The sequence below is a fragment of the Cuculus canorus genome, chromosome Z (genome assembly GCF_017976375.1).
Source record: "Cuculus canorus isolate bCucCan1 chromosome Z, bCucCan1.pri, whole genome shotgun sequence".
Lineage (NCBI taxonomy): Eukaryota > Metazoa > Chordata > Aves > Cuculiformes > Cuculidae > Cuculus > Cuculus canorus.
Genome location: NC_071441.1, coordinates 28,350,897 through 28,375,675, shown reverse-complemented (window position 1 = coordinate 28,375,675; position 24,779 = coordinate 28,350,897). Strand labels below are relative to the sequence as shown.

The following is a 24,779-nucleotide window of genomic DNA, read 5'->3' as shown; positions in this document are numbered from 1 at the left end:
TAGCATACATGCAAGTAGGACTTGATTTTATCCACTGCATGTGCTTGTCCTTTTTCGGGTACTCTTACGCCTGCTGCTGCTGCTGGTCTTTCAGGTGGTTTATAAAACTGAAAATATTGTCTGGTTTTTGAATGGATTTTTTTTTTAAATGAATTTTTCTTCTCTTTGTGTTGCAAGATAGTTTCGGAAATTCTGTATAGAACTAATGTTGTATTAAGTTGTTTCTTCTGTTCTCTTACTGGTCTAAATGTCTTAAGATGTAAACTCAATGGAAGGCTATGATGTACAGTGGAAGTCGGATGGCTTGCAAATCATACTTTGCACTCCAGAAAAACCTCTAGCTACCTGTACTTTTCAATAGTTAAATCTATTTTATTACTGCACAGCTACTGCATAATAAGGGGAGAGAGAGATGTTAGGAGTAACCGTCTAATAAGACACCCTGGTCACAGGGAGTTCTGAAAAGAAGGGTTGTCATTCTCAGCTTCTGTTTGCACTGCCATGCATTCCTAGAGTTGGGTTGGTGATTCTGCTTCCACAGCTGTTAACTTTAACATTCCAGGCTGACCTCTTTGTTCTGGTGTCTCTCATCTGTGCTCTGCTGACCCTGGATGCATTTGTAACAGCATTTCAAGGCGTTCAGTTTGTCTCCAGTGTTCCCAGATGCGACTCGGTAAGTAGACCTACTGATTTACATGTATTTCTTCATGGCATACCATGTAAACTTTCTGTGTTGGGAACACAAAATGTGCTAATGTAGAGATACAAATAAAGCAGCTACAGCATGGTGGGGAAATAAGAAAACACTATGTTTTAGGCCTTGATTCAGTTCAGACTGTGAACAGGCTCACTGAAATCCACAACAGTATTTTTATTGTCTGTCTTCCTAAACACTTGGGTTTTTTTGAGTTGAAATCTTTATAAGCAGTTTAGCTCCTAAAATGACAACTCCAAAAGGATATGTTTGGAAAGGTTTTACTCTTTGCTTCGTAGCATCTGCCCTGCATTACTTGAAGATTTTTTCAACAAGAAGATCCTGCACAGTAAGTGAAAGCAAGGCACTGCCTGCTCTAAACAATCGTACTAACAGTATTACTAGATTACACCATTCAGCAATTTTTTATATCTCGGAAGGTTTTTAACGGAAGTTTTGTATGATTAGGATGAATCTCAAGTTGAAGACCAAGGTCACACCTGTGCCACCTCCCCCTTATTTTACTCATGTACTCCACAAATGAGTCGCAGGTAAACCTCTTCACACTCTTCCTTTCTTTTAGAATCTTTGGAAATATTACATAGTATTGTTTTTGAAAATGTTTTCTCTATTGTTAACTGGAGAAGGTTGGTAACCTTAGGAGGGGGGGCAGGAAAGAAAACACCTGTTGAGTGTGAGGCAGCATAAATACAGTGTGGGCAACAGGTGTAATTTTCTGGGTTTTCTTTATATTCTGTACAAACTCTCTGAGTGAGAGAAATACTGCAGTTTGATGTGGCTGAAAACTTTAATGATGAGGTCAGAAGCAGGTTGGAGCGGTGACAGAAAGTCAGGTGGAACCTCTTGGCAAAACTTATGTAGAAGACCCCTGAATGACAGCCTGGCCTCTTACAGCCCTTCCTGCCAGACCAATTACCCTTCTTCCGCTTTGGCAATTAGGGCTAACTGAACAGTATATTTTGTTTGTACTACCAGGCCAGATAATCACTACCCTTACTGCTCTGGTGTGAACAGTCATAAAGGGTTCACACATGGTAGTGTTGATAGGCTTCTCTGCAGTGGCAGTTGTGGAGAGGAGCAGGGAGTGAGAATGTGGGTGGATGACTTCATGTATGAGAGAGAAGAGTAGGATAGTGGCAAGTCACTGTAATCTCTCCACATGCTCCCTCCTTTTTTTTTTTTTTTAATTAATTACTACAAAGATGAGGGAAGAAGGATTCAGAGGAAGATAAAATAACAGCTGTATGAATTTTCTTGTGAATAAGAAAAAACTTGCAGAAAATTTTGATGTTGCAGAAGGTTTCCACCTTTGGTATAGTTAGTCTTAAGAAACATTAAAAGGTAAATGGGGGTGGGGATGTTGTTTTGAAAAAAAAGAATAGAGCTAAAAATCATGTAGCTTATCCATTAAGGATCAACTCTGTTATTTTGCTGTACCAGGACTTACTAGTATCTACTTCTTTCCATTTAGTGGTGACTTGTAGGTTTTTTCATCCTTCAGTCTGCAGATAGTTATACACTCTTCGTGGCGACTTGCAGGTTAGCTTTGTTGGTTACTTTATGACTTGGGTCAGCCTGCATTATTCTGCTGTGAACACAAACTAGCATTAGAAATGTCTGTTCAAATCCTAAACTTGTTATTTTATGATTAAGGCATTAGTGATTAAGTTATTTTTCAGGATTGGCACACAGCCACTATCAGTTGCAGCCTAGTTACCAGCAGAAGAATAAAATATGAAGTGTTATGAGGCCTGTGAATTCAAGGGAATAAGCAAACTATGTGGGGCAGCAAACCAAGAAACTTGTATCTAGACACCTATCCCAGTCCAGTTTAAGGAACCATCTGGACACTAGATGCATTTGCCAAAATACAGATCTACTTATTCAATTGTGTATTCTTGAATTCAACAGGTGTCTCAAATTGGACCCATGTGCTGCCAACAGTTTTTTCTTAATCACTGAATGAGTTCATGCTATTGAAATACCAAAGTTTCCAGGAGGCCAAAGTCCTGATGCTGCTGTTCAGCTAATGTATGAATGCAGAGCTGGTCGAGAGGTGGCCAAGTACAGAGCCTCTCCATGGTCCGCAGCAGTCTTTTGGCTGTGGGGCTCCCTGAAAAACCTTTGACTCCCATTACCTACTTTCATCATTTCAAAAAGCTGATGGCTTTTTGACCAACACAAGAATTTGCCTTGCTTACATAAAAAGAGAAAGTGGAAATTAAGAAATAAAAGAACATATTGACAAATGCACATTTAGAAAACAACTTTTATAGAAAGGGACAGGATGCAGTGCTTTTCAAGGTAACTGTTCTAATTCTTGGACTCAACATTTATTTTCAAGGCATGACTGAGCTGGGTAGGCCAGATCGGGCATGTTTAAAAACAAAAGTAAGGTTCGAGAAGTATATAATTTTGTGGCCTACTTGAATGTAAGCTCAGCACAAACATACTGGAAAAATGTGAAGAAGTAGTGTCAATGGACCCTCAGTCTCCATTGTAGTCCAAACTCAATCTGAAGCTTTAGGAGCAGATAAAATAGGCTGAAAATAAAAAATATTTTAACATGTTATATTTCCCTGATTTTTAAGATTAAAAAGACATTCACCAGTTAACAAAATCTGTTCTTTTCCTCAAATTTCTCCATGCATTTCCTCCTATTACTTTAATAGGAGCCCTTCACAAAAGTACTCCCCAGTTCTCCTTGTGGAAGCTTTATTTTTTTCCTTCTGTAAGCAGCCTTCCATAGGCATTTCCATTCACTCTGCCCTATCCTCTCAATTTACAAGAAAATAATTTTCACAGTCATCTCTGTTCCCTTTAGCCAGTGTCCAGGGAAGCCCTAAACTGTGGGAGAAAGGACTTGTATAACATTTCTTTGTAGAGGGGTTATGTCTGCTAGTGATAGCTGTAATTCTGACAGTGGTCCAGAGAGTGAACTTCTGTATATTGCTTGAGGTTTCTGCTCAGTATCAAATTGGCAATTTAAAAGGCAATAAGAAGCAGAGAAAAATTGAGGTCCTTTGGGTCATAGATTTTTCTGACGATTGTGTGGGGAAGGTCCCCTTGCCAGCTCTGCTGTTGACCAGACCAGTTTGTTCCAGGTTTAGTGAAGTAATGTAAACTTATGTTATCAAAATCACTATTTGCCACTGTTCCTGTTTATTCCCTCTCAGAGCGACCTCCTAAAAAGAAGATGATTCAGCACAAGGTCTGTGGGATTTCTGCTTTATTTAAGATTTCAGAGAGCTCTTTGAAAACTGAGAAGTAAGGTTAATCTTTTCATTCATACAGGTCTTTGAATTGATCAACTATAATATTCTTATCTGAGCATGATCATAAAAATAACCACTAGCTTGAGATTTCCCTTTTCTGTGCAGCTGTAACTGAATCTATCTGAATATAAAACATGCGATCAGAAGTATCCTGAATTTCAGTTACAATTCAGAATTTATTAGTTCACAGAAATCAGATCTAGGCTATCACATTTTGAATGACCACCTGTATTTGAATATCTTGAAACAAAACTGAATCTCTGAAGTAAAACTGGAATGGATTCCTAGGCACAATACTGCACAAAGACATTTTGAAGCTCTGGTGAGAACACATTGGAGGTGTAACTCCTAAGGAATGATTTCCTGCCATCTTCTAAGAAAATCTCTTGCAGCTCTGGGCAAGCTAACTCCACTGGGAAAGCCAGCGGAGTTTGGCAGATGACATTTTTCTGCAGCTGGAAAGCCACACCGGTGGAATTGCTTGGTGGTGTTTGTTGCAGGATGCTTGGCTCCAATGTGATTCTGTTGCCTCATATTTACCAAGCATAAATTGAAGGCATTGAAGTGTTCTGCCCTCTGGACCCACTTCCTCCTTATGAAGCTGTGCAGAGCCAGAACAGTTCTGAGCAGGTATAGCCAACAGGAGTTTAAAGTGTAACTTATTTTTTGACTATAAATGTAAGGTTGCACAGAGGCATGGTAAACATAAGTTAGATGTCTTTTCATTTCAGAAGAGCAGGAGAATGTTTGATTAGAAATGTGGCTTGCTGCAAATTTCACTGAAGACTTTGATTAATAACTTACCTTTCGAGCTGAAAAGTTCCCCTCAGTTGGAAAGCTCTGTCTGAGTATGGGAGGAGCAAAATACACTGTGGAGCACACCTATTGCTAGTTATTTTAGAGGACCCCTGTACTGCCTCCTAGCTCCTACAGGAGAACATGTACTCCTCCTATGTGGGACTAGGTCAGGGTTTTGCCCTGATCACTGATCCCTTTTCACTAATGTTTTCAGAACATGAGTGATTTTCCCCAGAAAATACTCAGCAGGATAAAATTGGCTGAACTGAATGATGAACATTAATTTTAGACATTCAGTAGTCTTGGTTTTGCAGTGGAATTAAGCAGGTATCAGATAGTCACTATGCAGTAAAGCAAAAATGTTCACTTTCTAAGGTGAACTTCTTAGAGGTATGACAATGGAAACCAGGAAAAGAATACTATAGAAAACGTAACTGTTGTAAAGGAAAATCAGGAAAGTCATGTTTTGGTTTTTCAGCTTCTTTTTTTTTACCAAAAAGCTATGGTGCGTCATTGTTTAAGGTACTGTTTGTATTAAAAACCTTCCCTTTCAAGCAAACAGCAATGCAATGCGATACCCTCATCCAGATAAAGAAGAAAGTGAGCATCTTAATAAAGAAAACTAACACTACATCTTCTAGATGTCAAGGCTTCCTAGGGGCAATGAGTTTAAGGAGTTCGAGGCTGGTATCTGCATTATACATGTTCTGTCACTGTTTTTTCTTTTTGGAGATTCCAGATTGCATTTGAGTAGGAGTTAAGGTGCTATGTTCAACAAGTACATATCACCTAAGCCTTAATTTTCTCAAATGCTCCAGACACTGGCACGTTTCTGTTATCAGCACAGACATTTGTCATGTTCTGAATAAGAGACTGTTTACTTTAATTAGTGGTTTTGCTCTTGGATGAGCAAGAAGACTTCTTTTTTTTTTTTTCTGTATATGCCAGGTGCCATGAGGTGGAGGTATAGAACCCAGCTTGGATGAGAAATACATAGCTTCATTCTGTCCTGTTCAGTAAAAGGCACTTGTGGGAATCACAGCATATAATTTCACTCTAAGGAAAATAATGAATGTTGATTAATTGGAAAGATGAAACATATCACATATCACTCAGGAAAATACATTTTAATAAAGAACCTCATGAAACAAGATTTTAAATTCCCAAGATTTTAAATAGGGACTGGTGACTGATTTACAAGCTACCCAATTGCAAGCAGTGACTGACCTTAGTGACCATATGCTGTCAGATCTTGATATAATTGCTTATAAACAGGAGGATTTCAGGCTCTGCGAGATCTAGTTTTCTCTCCCAGAAAGCTGTAGCTCCCTTCTTTCTGATCAGGTAGTTTAAGGTGAGGTTTATACTAGGAAAAGCCATATTTTGCTACAATGCTGAACAGGTTTCTGCAAATGTTTAAGCCAGCTTTAGACCAGCATTACTAGTGAGTGTGGGTATATGCACACATGCATGCATGTCTAGGCTTTTGTGTCCAGTCATTATAAATCTGTGGGGGAAGAGCACAAAAAAAAAAAAAAAAGCTAGTATGATATCTAATAATGGCTTCTACAGATCTGCTTTATTCTAACAACTTTTCTCAACCTTTACTATTCCCGATTACTCAGGTGAAGAGCTTCTTGAGTCTTCCAGAAGAGCGAGAATTTCATCCTCAAATGGAAGCCTGGTGCTTGCAGGAGTGGGAAGCAGCGCCTTCAGTCCCTTGCAGGGACAGTCTAGGAGTGACCCTGTGCTGTCCTGCCCAAGTCTCCAAGGTGACTTGTTTTTTTTGTCTGTCAGTGCTTATGTAATGTGTCCTTAATATCTGTCAGAAAGTTAGTACTTTGAACCCAGTAGCTGCAGAAATGGGTTACTGTCTCCCAAGAGTACCTACACTATAGCAGTTTGCTTTGCCAAATACTCTCCACCCACCACCTTAGTCTTGCTGCTCTTTACGGTTTCACATGGAATCACAGAATGTTTTGGGTTGGAAGAGACCTTAAAGATCATCCAGTTCTAAGACCCCTGCCATGGGCAGGGACACCTCCCACCAGATCAGGCTGCCCAAGGCCCCATCCAACCTGACCTTGAACACCTCCAGAGAGGTGGCAGCCACAACTTGCCTGGGCAACCTGTGCCAGTGCGTAACCACCCTCATCATGAAGAATTTCTTCCTAACATCCGATCTAAATCTCCCTCCTTCCAATTTAAAGCCATTTCCCCTCGTCCCATCACTACACCCTCTTTCAAAAAGTCCCGCCACAGCCTTCTTGTAGGCTTCCCTCAGGTACTGGATAGCCACTGTAAGGTCTCCCCAGAGCCTTCTCTTCTATGGACTGAACAACCCCAGTCTCTCAGACTGTCCTCAGAGCAGAGGGGCTCCATTCCTCTGATCACCTTTGTAGCCCTCCTCTGGAGCTGTTTCAACCTTCATATCCTTCTTACATTGGGGATTCCAGAGCTGCATACAATACACTAAGTGGGTTCTCACGAGAGTGGAGTAGAAAGGCAGAATTACCTCCCTCGACATGCTGGCCACACTTTTTTTGATGCAGCCCAGGACATTGTTGGCCTTCTGGGCTGCGAGTGTACATTGCTGGTTCATACTGAGATTCTCCTCAGTCAGCACCCCCAGGTACACCCCCTTCTCCACAAGGCTGCTCTCAATTGCATCATCCCCCATCCTGTATTGAAATCAGGGATTGCCCTGACCCAGGTGTAGAACCTTGCACTCGGTCTTGTTGAACTCATGATATTCACACAGGCCCACTTCTCCAGCCTGTCTAGGACCCTCTGGGTGACATCCTGTCCTTCCAGTGTGGCAACTGCACCACTCAGCTTGGTGTCATCTGCAAACAGGGTCTGTAAGATGCATTGCTAATTTGGGGAGGGGGGGGAAGGATGGTGGAAGATGAGAAGGAAGGAGCACATAGGATTTCTCAGTGTATTTGTACACTGGCATCTGAAAGCTTGCAAGGACAGTTACCATTGTGAGCAATTAAAAGCAAAATTAGCTTGAATATTTGGTGTTGGCTTAGAAATTTCTCCCCCTTTCTCACTCCTTATAGCATCAAAAGCCCCAACCACTCAACACATAAAAACCAAAGCGGAGAGCCGATGAAATATGTCAGCTACTTCATCATCAGTGATACAATTCAGTCGCTGTGGGAAAACTGCTGGTGTGACTGCAGTGTCCTTGATTCTATTGAAAATCTTAAAAATCCACTAGTTCAGAGTTTTGTAATTTTTATTAGAGGATACTAGAATCCCCATACTAGCTGCTGGTAGATATTAGCACTCACAAAATGTCAGTGAGGAACAGGCATGTTAGTATCAATAATTCACTTCAAAACATAGGGAGCATGGCTATCTGGATGACACTAGTTTTTGTGGAATGTTTTTATACCCCTGCTATACCATTCATTTTCTTTCCTTTCTATCAACTTCCACCACAGCACCCCAGAGAATCTGCAGCACCAAGCAACACAGCACACTGTGGGCCCACTCAGGTTACCTGACACACAGATTACCAGCCCCTCAATGCACAACATTCTTCAGGTCAGGATTGCCACCGTAAGCTCCTGCATTGAACACTTATTTAAATCAAAATCCCAGTCCTGTTCCCAGACACTGTCAGTCCCCACACAAAGTATCAGCACCACCTTTCCAGCCTGCAAGGCACTACAGGGTGCTGGAACTGTGTGCAAAGCTTTATCCAGAACAGTGATAAACAGGAGGGTGGTGGCACAGAGGGAAACATAAAGCAATCTCAGCCTGTGTGCTCCACCATTTACCAAAGACTTCAAAATTTCTCCAATTCATCATTTAATAAGGTGAAATACTTCATCCTCCCATGCTGTCAATATTTGCACTTCATGTTTTGAACAGCCACTCACCTGCCAAAGGCCCGTGTTCAGAGTCTTCCAAATCAAATATGGTGTATGTTTTAATTTCTGTAGTTTCAAAGTACTCATAACAACCAAAGCAGCACTGAAAATCCTACAAGCTCTCACTTGAAGAAATGTTCCTTTGTTGGCTTTTGCTGGTTGACCTTCATATAACATCATGTTTTTCACAACTCAACATTCATTATACAAATATTTTTTAACCTTAGGACAGGAATTCCAGGATTTACTCTAAGGACATGTATATTACAATTCTACTTTGTATTTATTTATTTAAATGGTATTAGGACTTATGCTGACAACCTTTGAAGAAAAATAGTGGTTTCAGAAATGGCAGTAAGTGTAAAGAGTTTTTAGTGAGGCCTCACTTCTGAAAAAAACCATATTTGAAGTTATTCAGACAACGAAATATTGTTGCCGTCACTTAAAAGGCATCTTGAATAATGTATTTTTGGAAGATTCAAACATGTGATATCTCATGTAGCAAAACCAGAGATGCAACCTTAAACATGGAAATCAGCTTCAGGGCAAGCCAACCCCTATACCAGTATGAGTAAACTCTCAGCCTTGTCTGAGGTATTTTTGTTTTGTATTTTATTGTTGCAAATCTTACAGACATTAGTGCTCTGTTAAATAAAGGAGTATAGCACAGTAAATACATCACAACAAAACAGCTGGCCATAAACCCCCCACTCTGTCCCACCCAAAATAAAAAGCCCACTCCTCTTTCCCCTTTCTTCCCCCCCTATATCAAACCACTGCAGCTTCATTACAGAGGTCAAAGACCTGTGGCAAAAAACATCAGAGGAATTACATTCAGTAGATGTGCAGTATCAACATTCCAGGCTCACATGTATTTATATATATGTTTATATATAGAGATAATTAAATGTTGACAAAGAACAATATTGTTACAAATACAATACTATACTTTTCCCAACTCTTTATAATAATTTCTAGTTACCCTCTTTACAGAACAATAGTACAACTTCATAGTCTAGGTACTGCGCTATATATGTACAAGAGTTCTCAAGCACATTGCTGTTTTCAGAAATACATTTTATTTAGAAAACAAGGAAAGCAAGCAAATCTGGAAATCCCCATTGAGTGCCAAGATTCAAAACAAATGTGTGAATGTGCCAATAAAAAAGGGATGTTCATCCTTAATGTAAACATTGAAGAGTTAATTAGACTGTATGAAGCAGCAAGGATGAAAAAGAATTCAGGTCTGTCACTGAACAAGGAATGTAAACCAGCAGTTCATTCCTGTGAATCTGTTAAAAATTCACATATGTAAGCTAACAAACTGCTGCAACAGTCTAGAGAACTGCCAGCTTTCCCTTTCAAGCTCCTTTTTCTTGAGACTCCCTTTACAAAGTAAAATGGGATTGTTTACAAGACTGTTATCAGAAGTGTGCACACCTCCTAGTTTAGAATGTACCTTACTGTGGGCCTCCTAGTTTAGAAACCTCATGCACACGCTGTAATTGGAAAAACGGAGAGTTTTTGCTACAGACTGATCCTGAAAGAATTTGTTTGCTTAATGTTAAGCATCTGTTTACCATGAACTGTTCAAGCATTCAAGTGACAGTAATTTCATGGAATCCTAGCTGCAAGATTTTCAAAGAAACAGTTGTTTCATCCCAAGATATATTTGCATGTTCAGGTCTTCATCATTTCCCACTGAGGTGACTTAAAGACCCCACAGCATGAACTGGACATGACCACAGAAACAAATTAGGCTGAGGGTATAAACACAGCAGGAACCAGAAGCATGGTGACTCGTGTCTTTAAATGTTCACTGAGTTTCCTCAGGCAACTTATGAAAAGGCTGCAATGAATATGATCTCCTAAATTGTACATGATAATGTATCATATTTACATATAATACTTTATATATGTAACGTTCTGGAAAAAAGTTCAAATAAAACAGATGTCTACAGTTAAACAATATACTCACAATTCATTCACTATCTAATTGCATCAGTCAGGTAGCAGAGGTAAGTACTAACCTGGAATACTAACACTGCTCTCTTGTGCAATCCGCTATTCTGGAGATTGGGATTAAATTTTATAACAACAGGAACTGCAGTAAAAATCAAGTCATTATACATTAATTTCAACACTGAAACATATTCACTTACTACAATAGTTTATGCACCACTTCATTATATCCCCTAAATATTTACTGCCAGCTAAAATACAAAGTTTATTTTCTACCTCTGATCAGCCCATGTATATCCACCATTTCTGAGAGCCAAAAACCAATCCCTGGCAAGAGTGCTCAATGGCACTCAGCACCAAGAATGCACAGGCACACACACCTAATTCCATGAATCTCCATTGTAAAGTCTAGGTACCATTACTGCACTGCAAACAATGCTTACATTGCAGAGTCGATCCCGCAACTGAGAAACAAGCGACTATGACCAACAGCCCATTTGCAAAGTTGGAGTGGTGTGTGTCTGTGTGTGCCCTCCTCCTGTTCTCATCTCCCTAAGTCTTCCTATCACAGTAAAACACAGCAGAAACTGTTTCTCTAAAAGAAATTGATCTATCAGACTGGAACAAATGCATGATTTAATTTCAGCATAAACACCAGTATACCGTCCTGATAAAAAGTTTATCAGAGAACCACAGAGAATGGAGAATCTTCCTCTGACTACGAAGAAAAGCCACTCCTTCTGGGTTTGGGTTTTTTAATTCTTAAAAAAAAAAAGCTCAACCCAATCCCTTTCCCCCTTTCGTCTCGAGCATGCAAGTTAGAGGCCAATCAAACTCTAGATTTCATACATCCCTACAGCTCACAGTCTGCATACAAGTGCATATAGTACACATATATCCCCATTAAGTGTCATATACATAGAAAAAAAAAATCACAATTTAAATTATATAACAAAATAAATAAGTTTATTCCCACTTCATCCTTTCAACTGTTACCTGTATCATGAACTAAAGAGCAAGTCAATAAAATTAGACAGGACTTTGGACAAAAATATATGTTAAACCTGGCTCAGAGAACAAAATTACTTAGAATACTGTGCAGATCTCTAATATTCAAATTTCATAAATAAGCAAGCACAATTTTAAAAATGTCTATATACACTGGCACACATGGTTGCGTGCACCAAATTCAGAATTAAGAGCCTAGAAAAAGTGTAGCTAATCAGGAAAGCCCCTTCATATTTCTCTTGTATATATTCAAAGATCCTACCCCCCTCCTTTAACCTCTAAAATAGGCACGGGACTATAAAAGACATGTTGCATTTAAAAATAAAGTAGAAGAAAACAAAGAGTTACAAACCTGGGGGCAGAGCAGGGGAGGCAGCTATAAAAAATACCTCCCAAATCACTTAGCATAGGTAATACAAGTGTAACATGTTTCAGCAACTCACAGAGTACCTTTTGGTGTCTTAGTATCATAAAGAACTGATGACAGATGGGAATTAAAGGGTGCATGCTTGGACAGTCCATTTAACAACAGCAGCGTTCACTGAGTCTTCACAAGCAGGTAATTCTTCCTCAGGGCAAAACTATCCTTTTGGTGTTCTACTTTTCCTATAGACATAAACCAATAAATTCTGCTCTGTGCCTGTTGGAAAACAGGGCAAGAAAAGCAAATTCACGTCCAGGATATCCAAGTGAACACTTTGCACCCTGTACTTTTACCTGTTTGGTAAAGATACTTTTCAGTCAGCAACATTTAATTTACTCAGTTTGTCAAATTATAGACACAAAAATAAAACTGATTGTGTAGTATGAAGCAGAGTCCATCTTCTTTGTGAATCCTGCTGTGAACAATGCTGCTGTTATTTTCCTGTTTTGCATGTGAAACTGCATGAAGTTTCACTTGTAAAAAGATGCAACTGAAATAGTCCCACAGATCTATTTTGCCCCTTCCTAAAATACAGGAAAAGAGGAAGAGGGGAGGGAGGAGAGAAACATTGTGTTTGTGTCTGTGAAGAGGGGGTGGGGGAGAGAGAGATATAGAAAGAGAGGGAGAGGAAGAGAGAGAGAGAAATGTCTCTGCAGACACAGAAATGCAGCACTAGAGAGACAAGCACTAATGCAGAAAAACATCCTCCATGCACATTGTGACGGTGAGTGTCGGCTTTAGATGTAAACTGGTTGCTCTTGCGCAGTCAATAATCTGTACATGGCAGCTGGCATAGTCTTCATATGAATCTAAAGAAAATACAACAAGTTAATCCGTGTTCCTAACATGCATACTATAGCAGAGCATTGGTGAAGGAACTAGCTAACGTCATGCAAGACAGAAGAGAAAGATAAACCCTGACAGTTTTCATACTTTATAATAAAAGTATTGCAGGTGGTGATTTTATGAAACAGTATGTCTACCATCAAAGAACCATCTAAAACCATGGACACTTCATATTTTCAGATTAGGGTTCTTCTAAGACATAGGAGAACTACAGGTGAATGACAAAAGAAATGGTTTGTTAGCGTCCGTGTTTCAGCTGTGAGAGTTAATTTTCTTCCCAGCAACTGCTGTGTTTTATATTTAATATGAGAAGAATGTGGAAAAATATCACTGTTGGTTTTAGCTGTGGCTAAGTTATCAAGGACTTCTTTTAGTTTCCCATGTTTTGCTAGTGTACAGGTGCAGAGTCAGGACAGCTAACCCAAACTGGCCAACAGAATATTCAGTAGCAAAACATCATGTTCAGTATGAAAAACAAGAATTTGGCTAGGGGGGCAGAAAGTGATCCCGGTTCCGCATTCAGTGCTCTGTGTTCTGCTTTTGCTGTGCTCACTGTGATCTATCTGCTCACTGCTATTGCTGCACTCACTGAAATTGCTGTGTGGGAGGGGCTAAATATCAGGCAGTGAACAGTTGTATTTATTATCTTATTATCTTCTTTTATTTTTCTGTTAAAAATTTCTTTATTTCAGCCCACAACTTTTCCTTTTCTTTTCTGAGCTGCCTCCCTGTCCAGATTGGGAGGAGTGAGAGAGCCCTTGTGTACTGTTAGGCTGCTGGCTAAGGGCTAAACCAAGATTATTGGCTCTTACTTCCACTTTTTAGATTTTAATACCAACAGACTAATAGAGGTAGAACCCCAGATTTATGGACAAGTTTGAGCTGGAAGAGACCTTTGAAGATCATCTAGTCCAAATGTCACTGCTGCAGGCAGAGACATCTATCACAAGATCAGATTGCTCAAAGCACCTTCCAAGCTGGCCCTGAACACTTCCAGGGATGAGGCACTCACAATTCTCTGGACAACCTGTACTAGTGCCGCATCACCCTCACGGCAAAAAATTTCTTCTTTACATCCAAGCTAAATCTACCCTCTTCTAGCTTAAAATCATTGCCCCTTTGCTGTCACTACAAGCCCTGGTAAAAAGTCTCTCTCCATCTTTATTAGAAGCCATTCTTTATATATATATATTTTTTGAAATATTGAAAAGCTTTATATATCGAAAGGCTGCAGTAAGGTCTCCCCAGAGCCCGTGTGGGCCACTTCTGCGTGGGGTCTCATGAGTGCAGAGGTGTAGAACCACCTCAACCTGTTGTTGATGCTTCTTTTGACACAACCCATGATACAATCATCTTTCTGGACTACAAGTGCACATTGTTGGCTCATTCCAAATTTTTCATCCATCAGTATCCTCAAGTCCTCCTTTGAAGGGCTCTCTCAATTCATTCATTCCCTAGTCTGTACTGATATGGGTTTGCCCCATTCCCAGTGCAGAAACTTGCACAAGGTCCTGTTGAACTTCATCAGGGTCACATGGACCCACTCCTCAAGCCTGTTAAGGTCTCTCTAATGGCAACTTCTTCCTCAAGCTTATCAACGACACCACTGAGAATGGCATCATCCGCAAACTAGCTGAAGGTGCACTCAATCCCACTATCTACGTAACTGAGGAAGATATTTAAAAGTATTGGTCCTAGTACGGTCCCATAAGGGACAGCACTTGTTACTGTTTTCTACTGGTTATTCCTGATAACAGTGATGAAATGTGTTATATTTCCCAGATACATGGCCTGCTCTTACCTCACCAACAGCATTTGAGAGAATGTGAACGATTTTCTCATGGGGCGTTGCTACAACACTTTGTCCATTGATTTCAATGATTCGATGGCCAACACGCACACCTCCTCGCTCTGCTATACCTCCTCTCATAAGGCTACAGATCTGGAAAGGAAAGGATGAATTTATCACAGTCTGGATAAGTAACAGAGGCTTTAATTACCCATTTTTTCCCAGTAACTGAAATTAGCATTTAAACAGAGAGGTTTGCAACGAATTCTAAAATGTAATCAATCCCTGATTCAAAGTAAAATTTGTTAGTGAGAAGTAATACTGGATGTTCTCTTCCAAAAGCAGAAAAAACTATCAGAAAATACTGCTTATATTGTATGTCACGTGCTGTAGTTTGGAAATCTAAGAATGTATGAAGAAGCACAGCTTAACAATATTCAGGATTAGTATGCCTTACAACAAACGAGGATCAAGGACAGTCTTTTTCTTTTGAGATCATGCAATAGCTTGGTTAGAGACATGAATGATCCACATTGAAAGCAGCCTCTGCTACACATTTTTTTTCTCTAACCTAAAGGAGTTTTTCTGTTCCTCTGGTTGCCTTTGAAGCTGTGAAGTAAGTGGAGTCGCAGACAAAAAAAAGGACTCAGTTTTTATATTCTGGACATAACACATGTGCAAAGTCGAGCTTGCTGTAAGGGAAAAAATGGCAGCTTCCCTCTTCCTACACTGACAGTTACCCACAAACAGATAAGAAGTTTAATGTATATTAAAGCTTAACCAGAAAGTGTGGAAGCTACTCACAATCCCATTCTGCACACTGAAGCCCAACTGATATCTGAGGTCTGGTCTTCTGATCAAGACTGTGGTTACAGGAGGACACCTAACTATGTTCAGTTTAACCCGGGCCTGGTTTTTCAAACCCTGTGAAAAGAATACACCATGAAAAATTCTGGCAAAGACAGAAAGAAACATTTAATGTAACCTCTGGGGTGGGAGAGAAGTGTAACGGGAACAGCCTTGAATAAACAGCTCTTTGTATGCACTGTAACAGAATTTGATCACTTAAAGCCAGACATCAGAATCTTCAGTGAAATGAGTGATAAAATATCAAATTTTTCTTGCCAAGAAGCTGACACAGTTGTTTTAAAAAAGACAGCTTCCTGTCAGCAACTTCTTCTTTTGAAGCAGCTCACCAAAAAAGCCAATGACTGTGTACAGAAAATAAAAATTTAAATAAGTAGCGAAGATAGTTACAAATATGTGGCTTCCCCAATGGGATATGTCAGGGTGGTAAAACACTGGAACAGATTACCCAGACAGGTTGTGGATTATACAGCCACAGAGTTGTGCCCTAGTGGGAACAGCCCCAAGCAACTTGCTCTACATTAAGCCTCACAACGTTGTTATAGACCAGCTTCAGTGGTGACTGCTAGCCTCAGAGACTGTAATTGTATGGCTCCATGAAAAGTCAAATGTAAAAACACAGACAAACACAATCTGATCCCGTGTACAACTTCAAGTACCATTTTCGCGACTGTTAAGATATTTTTCTGAAATGCTTCCTTGACATAAATGATTAGCCATAAATAAATACATAAATAAAACCCACACCAAGAAAGAAATGCTTCATGAAGAATACAGCAACTACCACCTAAATGAATACACCACCTATGAATTCCAGTACCTATTTCTGAATACCTTTTATATGTACAATTGAAATCTGTCCCCCCCTGCAACCAACAGATGTCTGACACCAACTTCAAAAGGTTAATTCTGAAAAATAATTTCTGCAATAGATAAAGTAATACACCAAAGTCTCTGCAGCCAGTTCACTGCTGCTAATTCTGTTGAGCTAAACTCTATATTCAGCAGTGACTTCAATAACAAGACTGCCATCCCAGGTTGAACGGCCTTTTTTCTTGTCTCTCTCCTTGTCAGTGCCTTCAAATGGATGCAATCATCTCATGGGAAAATAGCTGCCCTCTCTTTCACACAGTGCTGAGCTCAACATGGCTCACTATTGAAAGTGGTTCCAAGAGAATGGACATGGGAACAGAAAATGACAAAGCACATGGCTAGGGTAACTGCCTCCACTCCACTCTCACCAGAAAGAATGACCAAATTCCATCTCTTCTCTGACTACAGATTTCTCCATTCCATTGAGGAGTTAATAACACACCACACAAGCTCAAGGGGCATTCATCATCTACATGCTGGTCTTCACAATAACACACATAGCAGAAGACAGAGACTAATCAACCCGTACTAAGTTCAGGTTATGATGTTCACTCAGAAGTCTGAGCGTTTTTTTCCTCAGCTTTCTAGATCCAGAAAGGCAGAAATCATGGCAGAGTACTGGAGATGCCCATTTCCATAAGGAATTTATGTGCCTAACTTCAGTCATCTGAATTGACTTAGGTTACACGCTTTCAAAAGGGTATCATCGTGCTCTCACTTCCCTGATAGATGTGCAAGTTATTTATATGTATTCTTGAAAAAAAAAAATAGTAACGTGGTTTACAAAAAATAATTTTCTGATTTTACAGGAAGCGCTTATATTTCAAAAGTGGCTAATTTCCAGTATTATGCAGACTGATAATGTAAACTGATCAGAAACAAAACACTTCCATCATTTGACCAACTTATTTGCTTATCTAGTCCCTGAGTCTCCTTCTGATACTAGCCAGCACCAGATGCTTCTGAAAAACATACAAGTAGCATAATATAATTGGGAATAACCACCGCATATGGAAAACTTCTGAGCTCTGTCAGTTTCCAGTTGGCTTACAGTCAATCATTAGCAGAGATTACACCTATAATAGTGAAATTATCTTACTTTAAGTGCTTGCAAGATATTATTTATATCTACATAATATTCTCATCTTTTCATAGGAGTCCTTACAGCATGCTAAAGAAATCCAAAATCCAAAATCCTGAGATATTTCTGCCACATTTAAACGTGTGTTTAGATCACTTGGTGGTACATATAGTTGTTACCGGAGTGCTATATGAACAGACCTAGATGTATAGTTATGAAGACCCACAGACATATAGGCTATCTTCTCCTTAGAAAGACAAAATAAATTGCTAGCAGTTTTTGTGGCAACAGGAGTAAGTATCAGCAAGGAAGAGAAAGGTCTGTAGAAGCTGGAAACAGCAAAGCTGGTTGTTTCTGTTTTAAGGAAGTACAGGTGAGCACACTGGAACTCTACCTGTAAAGGCTCTGAATCAGAAAAGTGTAACTCATCACAGTTTTAGAAATAAAACTGTTGTCGGACAAGAAACAAGTATGGCTAACAGGAAAAGCCTAAACTTGCAAGGAGTTTTGTTCCATTGAAGGTGTAACAAAGATATTTAATATGATTTATTTTTTTTCCTTCCTTCTTTCACAACTGTAACACTATTTTTGCCATGTGTTTAGTATGCTATACTTACAGGCTATCATTTCTGAATTCCAAGTGGCTGGCTCAGTGACTTATGCATCTATTAGTCATCAGAACTCAGCACTAACATATTTTGGAAAACAGAATGGGAAGTCTTTATAGCAAACATCTCAGTTCAAGTATTAATAAACTAATCCATGGAGAAAAAAAAAAACTTCGTAATTTTTTTTACTTTGTAAATTTACATTGTAAGTGCAAAACTTACTTTGCAATTTAAAAAAAGGTACAAAATACAAAACCCTATACTGTGAGGTTATTTTGATAAATAACAAAGTCCATATGGTTTAATCTCAAATATTCCCTAGTGATGCATCTTTCCAGCTCTAGAAATTCAGATTTTAAAACAGGTTTAATACTCATTTCCTAGTATGCTACAGCTGTTCTAAAGACACTGTTTAGTTCCAGCTGATCCGCATGCTTTTTGCGGTCACATACTTTTCTGACAAGTAGAAGATGGCTCTTCTAATTAAAATATCCCATTTAGCCATCTGAAAGAGAATCATCACAAAACCAAATAACTCAGGCAAAGTTTCTACAGAGGATAAGTATGACTTTAATTCAAAGCTTAAAAGCTTTAAGAACAATCATAAACAACAAAAATAATCACATCTATATCAATCAGACACTAGGAGGCATTTAAACAACTAATATGGCCTAGGGCAGTATTAGGCACCTGTGCCTCTACTTGTCATATAAAATTTTAAGTGTCTTCAGATGTATATTTGGTAATATCTTTCTTCTGAACGAAGAAGTCTCCTGTTGAGTAAAGTTCTGCAGAGACCTTGTCTATGCATCAAATGGCACAGCTCACTAACTGGGAGTCAGAAAACTGGTGTAGGAGAATTCCCACTGTAGTTTAAATATTATGAAATGGAAAGTGCTATACAAACATTTGGTGAGAATTTACTTAAAAATTCTATACGTTCTGTTTCTCTATTATATAACCTTTTAAAAATATTTAACTTCCAGAAAAAATTCTCCATACCTTTATGATGCTTTGACATGTTGAGAGTGGTAAACCAACCAAACTGGTCCCATTGATGGACATGATCTGGTCCCCTATGTTCAGCTTCCCAGACTTCTCTGCTGGTCCTCCATGCATCATATTGGCTATGATAACTGTAGGCAAAATGGATCCCCAGCCAGACTCCACAATCACTACACCTAGGATTTCTCCCTTTTGCTTTTCAATGTAAACCTGTATCATAAGAAAAAGTGTTTAAAAAAAAAAAAAAATCTTCACACCTGCAGAACTGACAATGCTCTTCCCTCCCCTGCAACACTCATATAACCAACCCACACATACACCTCCTTGATTAGCAACCTGTGTTTCTAATTCAAAGGCAAAACAAAATAGGGTACACATTTTACTACATTTTATCTATATTCAAACATGAAATAACGCTACATATTATAGATTTTGCTTACTGCAAAACACCCCTAACAACTTATTTCTGCATATAAAACAGGAATCTGGAGTGGAAGAAACTGATGTCATAAGCTTCGGTGGACAAAGCTAAACAGGAAGAGATGACAAGAGTTTATAACTATGGACTGGAAAACCACTGCCTGGGTGTCGCAGTGGTGTGCTGGTTCATCTTTATTAAATAAGCTGCAAATCATTTCAGCAAATAAAATCCTTTAAAATCTGGAATCAGCCACTTTCATCAATACTTTTGCCTCTATAAATGTTATATTGTTTACTGTAGTGTTAAGTTGCATTACTCTGTTAATCTGTTTTAAAATAATTTAATAAACATACAAGGTCAAACGTGGGAATTGTTTGGTAAATATAACACAAACACATGGTAAATCATTTGACTGCTGATAAAGTTTGGTTTCACTGTTTGCCTTTGAAACAGAACTGATGAGAGGGCGTTCTACTTGGGAGGATATTCCAGGATATTTACTGAGGTCAATTATAAGAATTATTAATGGTTTTCAGATTTCTGCCAGAATAGGCCCACAACTGGTACAGAGTAGCTTAATTCTGTTATGGAAAAAAATGAGACATACATCTTTGCAGTTTTCAGATTTGGAGAAGTGAATCAGGTCATCATTGTACATGTCCTGGGTATTGAGCAAGTCACTATATTCCTTCTGGCTAAGGTCTTCTGGGTTGATTCCATTTGCCCTCAGAAATTCCTGGTAGGCCACACTGAAAGCTTGACCTATGGACTGTGCAATCAGCTGTGCCTGTAGCAGTTGCCAGAGAAAAGAAAAACGTGAAACATTGCCATGGTTTTGTCTGCTAACTGTTTCTCTGTTACAGTTGCAGTGTAAAATGAGTCATCAAGTCAAGCAGATGAACCTAGAAGTTCTAAGTTACTAAAATCCAGTTTAGAAAATATTTGTGCATTAAAGGTTGATTTGAAAGACCTATATAATGTTGCCATGAATCCAGCTTGGGAATCAATTAAAAATGAGCAAATATAAATAAAGCCATCCTTTCACAGATAAGAACTGCTAATAAAAATGTAAAGGTAAACACGCTGCAGTGACTGTAGCTTGCATCTACAATCTTTCCCACACATGCAGCTCCCAGATGGCTCTCCCTTCTGGCAGAGGCAATGCCATTCTCTGACAAGTCATCAGTGAAAATGAAAATGTCTACTAGAAAACACACAGCTGCATTTAAGAGGGTATTTCCTCCTTTTCCTACCCACTTTTAAAACCATCACATCCACAATGGCTACTCCTTACACTCCTACCTCAGTTTCAGATGAAACAGAAAAAGGATAGCAACTAATGATCAGACCCAGGCCTTGAAGTGACAGGAATTGGTCACAAACATCTTAATCCTGCTATCTCTTTCAACCTCTCTCCTCTACATTTCTCATTTTCCTCCCTCCAACTCCCGTGACTCTGCCAGTTCCCTGCCTCTTTCCTTCTCAGCCTGTCCTCTGTGTGCAGCTTCCTGCACCTGTTGCTTCCTGCAGCCTTCTCAGCACCTAAAGCCACCAAACGTGTCACTTGCTACACTGCATTTCTCCCTGCGTGAGCTATTTTACACCTGCAGCAGTAGGTAGAAACTGGGCACAAGCCAGCTATGGGGAAAGCCTTGGGTCATGCAAGGTGCAGGAAACAGCAGACGAGCGGGATGGCTTCCCTTTGAGGAAGTATGGACGGATGATGGACAGGAAAGGAGAGCATTACAGCGTGGTGCAGAGTACTGCTGCATGTCAATGGAGTGGTATGTGCAGTAAGCACTGTGTAATGCACAGAAGCTGGCCATGATGTGGTCACTTGGAGCAGAGTGCTGGCTGCGGTGAATGGAGGGAAGAGAAGAGGGGAGCTTCAAAGCTGACAAAGTAGGCCTGAGGGAGTGCTGGCGATGAATGAATACTCCTAAAGTGTATTTTTATAAGGTCTACCAGCTGTATTTAAAGTCCAGTTTGGTCCTTAATAAAAGAAAGGTTCACAACTCTGAAATAATAAGCTGACTGTCTTAAAGCAACTCAAACTCGCACTAAACCTGCTGATGAGAGTAGAATGATTGCTGGTGCTGAAAAGGCCGATAGCTTGACCAATGCTCAGATCAAACCAGTGTTGACAGAAAGAACAAAGACAGCAAGAATATGGGAAAACCACACCTCCATAGCTCAGTAACCTAGGAGATAAACATGGACTTTGCATTCATACACTTGTATCTTCCATTTAGACACTCAGCATGTGGCACACCACTGGGGTTCAGGTCTTTTGAAGATCCAGCTCTAAATACAAATGAAAATGTGGTGCAACTCTCCTTAGATAAAGGCTCTTCCAAGCAGAGACACACTCTGGCCAACAACTGCTTAAGGGCTTACAGGTTCTGTGTCAGTTAAGGGGTAACTTCTTCTAAATACCCAACTGTCCCAGGAGAAGAAAAACTGACAATGAAACAGACATGAGTTGTATAATATAAGCAGGCTGTACTACGCCATTGGATATACAGGATCTTTGAGGGTGTCATCTCCTTGCTGCTAACAGGTGCTACAACATTTCCATTCTAATCCTTTCTTAATCATTTGGGTACTACATGTTATTCTGGGTAGAAAAAAAATCCATTTTTTTATGCTGTCAACATCTGGTAGATTACTTCTATCAGTGGTCTTGTCCTTACTACTTAACCTCAGCAGTGGGCCATATATATACATACATCTGTAACCACATATTTTATGTACACATGGATTTAGAACAGATTCATCAATACATAAAATCAGCTGCTTATTTAAGAAAACATTCTCATTTCAAAGTCCCTGCTGATACACTGTTGAACGGAAGACATCACAAGGATTTTACAAGAAACTGGTATTTTCACCTTACTCTTCTCTGCTATTTGGAGGACTTAAAATTGGCCTATTTATTTTCCCAGATTATTAGGGCTAACTTGATTATGATCCTGACAACTGCATATCTAGCCACTTTAAACTGGCATGTCTGATTTTAGCTTTCAGCTACTGAGCTTTAAAAAGTGGTAAAATCAGCAAGTTAGGCACATTGATTGTGAAGACAGGATATTGAGTCCTATACAAGTAAACTTAGTAACCTGCACCATAGACTAAAATTTACTCAGCTATGTCTCAGCGTATTCAGCATACTTTATGAACGACCAACTTTCTTCGCTTGCTTTTTGTTATGATGTTAGCAACTATCACCCAACAGAAGTTTCTTCCTCAAAAAAATAAATTAAAAAAAAATTGCATTTTTAGCATCTTGATGCATCAAGATTCTTGATGCAATAGTTGAGATTAGAATTTCTCTAGGAAAATCAGCATCTGTGATATATTTTCACTCTCATACGCACAATACGAGCTGACATTTGTAAGCCGTGGCAACTGGATTTTCCTCTCACTGTCAAAGGAAGGCATTGAAGAAGTTTTCTGTGAAATGTCAGGTGTAAAAATGTAAACAAAAGGCAAGTTCCATTGCTTAGATGAAATACGTGCTTGCAGTTAATGAACAAGCAGGACCACTTCCAATGGACTTCCATGTCTACCACAACGTGCTTATATTTCCACCCCCAGAAAATGACAAAACAGAGTAATTCCTTACATCCTCAGACTCAAAGACATGGCAAATCATTTTGTATTGTCTCTTTCCATCTTGGGAAGGGTGAGATGCTTCCACGTTATCCTGGGAGTTAGACCGTGGCATTCGCCTACGAGCCATCAAAACAACTATATTTCCTATATCAGCAATGTAAGAAATGGTCCGCAGGGGATGATCCATCATGGTTTCCTGAAGGATACAAAAAACATGAACAGCTCTGTAAAGGAAGTTCTTATTGCACATCTAGTATTACAAAAACAAACAAATGGCAATATAAGACTCTTGTTAAGTGAAGGCTCTAATACTTGTTACACCAACAGAACACAAGACCTTCACTTCCCAAAACAACAGCAAAGAGCAAGTTTCACAAATTAAAGTTCTGTTTTCTGTGGAAAAGCCCACGAAGACCTCAATATCAGAACCTGAATATCCCAAGCATGTACGTGCAAAGAACTATGAACTTTAAATTACCACAACTAGGCATTTTAGGCTATGCTGGGGCACAATCAACACCTGGCACGTAACAAATGAGCTGACTGCAATTAGATGACTCACAAATTCTAATCACTTCTACAGTAAGATACACCAGAGTAATTGTATGTATGACACCGATCTTGAGCATGGATTTCTCACAAGGAAATCCCAGAGGGAAGTGCAAGACCCAGCACATTTGAAGAACAAATTTTGGCAGATAGGTGAAAGTCTACGTCAGTAGTCTACTACCAAAATACTGACAAAGTATTTTTGTCTATACCTGTGTGTCTGCATTTAGTACTTTTATTCTCTGTGTGGAAATGAAGAGATCCACTTCAGTCATTGGTTGAGATTCACCTTCTGGAGCCTGCAAATAAATGGATTAGGGTGAAACGAACCCATTAGGAAACACACTTACTAATGATGTTAGCTCACAAACAGGGGTGCACTAAGACACAGTCACCAGAACAGCAGTGCAAGACAGAGTATTAGACTGCAGAAGCTAAAGATATACACAAAGATATGGGAACTACATACATATATATGAAAGTGAACTGGATATTATTTGAAAAGTTGTTAACCCCATAAAAGCTTCCCTGATATTTTTCCCATTCAGTAAAATTATACCCAACTGCAACACGAACTATACACAGATTTCATGAAAATCAAAATCGTTCTCCCATTTTCTCCACACTATGAATCCCATTTTATAGAAGGTTTTTCACATAAGCCACAGGAGGGCCTAACAGCATCTCTTGCCCAAGGAATTTCTACATGGGGTAACAGTGCTTGTCAGGACCAGTGGAAAAAACTGTACCACAGGTGGGTATAGTTTAAGCAATCCATAGTGCAGTTCTGGTAAGAAGTCCTTGACAGTTAGACAACATATGATTCAAGCACTAATCCACTTTAGAAGTCATATTTTGTTAACAGAATGCAAATGCTTGTAAATCTTTTAAAAATTACATATATTAAAAGACACTTAAAAACTCCATTAAAAATTATTACTAAGATGAGTCAATCTCAGCATATTACTGTGTGTATATACATAAACTTGATTCTTTTTTGCATCCAGCAATTTGACACATCTATAAATCAAAAAAAGCACTCTTAGAGAAAGATAAAAA

General features: G+C 39.2%; 1 protein-coding gene and 2 long non-coding RNA genes across 8 annotated transcripts in view; 2 read left to right on the top strand and 1 right to left on the bottom strand.

Annotated features, from left to right (window-relative positions):
• Positions 1-560: 560 nt before the first annotated feature.
• LOC128850360 (uncharacterized) lies at positions 561-1,231 on the top strand. Its single transcript, XR_008447704.1, has 3 exons — positions 561-673; positions 994-1,043; positions 1,163-1,231. It is a non-coding gene; the product is annotated as an uncharacterized LOC128850360 (long non-coding RNA).
• A 2,507-nt stretch (positions 1,232-3,738) lies between these two features.
• Positions 3,739-20,155, top strand: LOC128850359 (uncharacterized). The gene is made up of 3 exons (XR_008447703.1): positions 3,739-3,926; positions 6,414-6,560; positions 19,617-20,155. It is a non-coding gene; the product is annotated as an uncharacterized LOC128850359 (long non-coding RNA).
• APBA1 (amyloid beta precursor protein binding family A member 1) overlaps positions 9,301-24,779 on the bottom strand; it is an 88,306-nt gene continuing 72,827 nt past the window's right edge. For 3 of the 6 annotated variants that reach the window (XM_054053867.1, XM_054053864.1, XM_054053865.1), the window contains 7 exons: positions 23,933-24,019; positions 23,182-23,367; positions 20,164-20,343; positions 19,133-19,345; positions 15,506-15,625; positions 14,714-14,854; positions 9,304-12,875 (listed from right to left, as the gene is read on the bottom strand). In XM_054053867.1, the coding sequence (XP_053909842.1) occupies positions 12,804-12,875; positions 14,714-14,854; positions 15,506-15,625; positions 19,133-19,345; positions 20,164-20,343; positions 23,182-23,367; positions 23,933-24,019 (999 nt within the window). In that variant the 3' untranslated portion in view covers positions 9,304-12,803. Of the gene's footprint in view, positions 12,876-14,713; positions 14,855-15,505; positions 15,626-19,132; positions 19,346-20,163; positions 20,344-23,181; positions 23,368-23,932; positions 24,020-24,779 lie in introns of all 6 variants that reach the window. The other 3 variants (XM_054053869.1, XM_054053868.1, XM_054053863.1) reach the window with 3 other exon arrangements.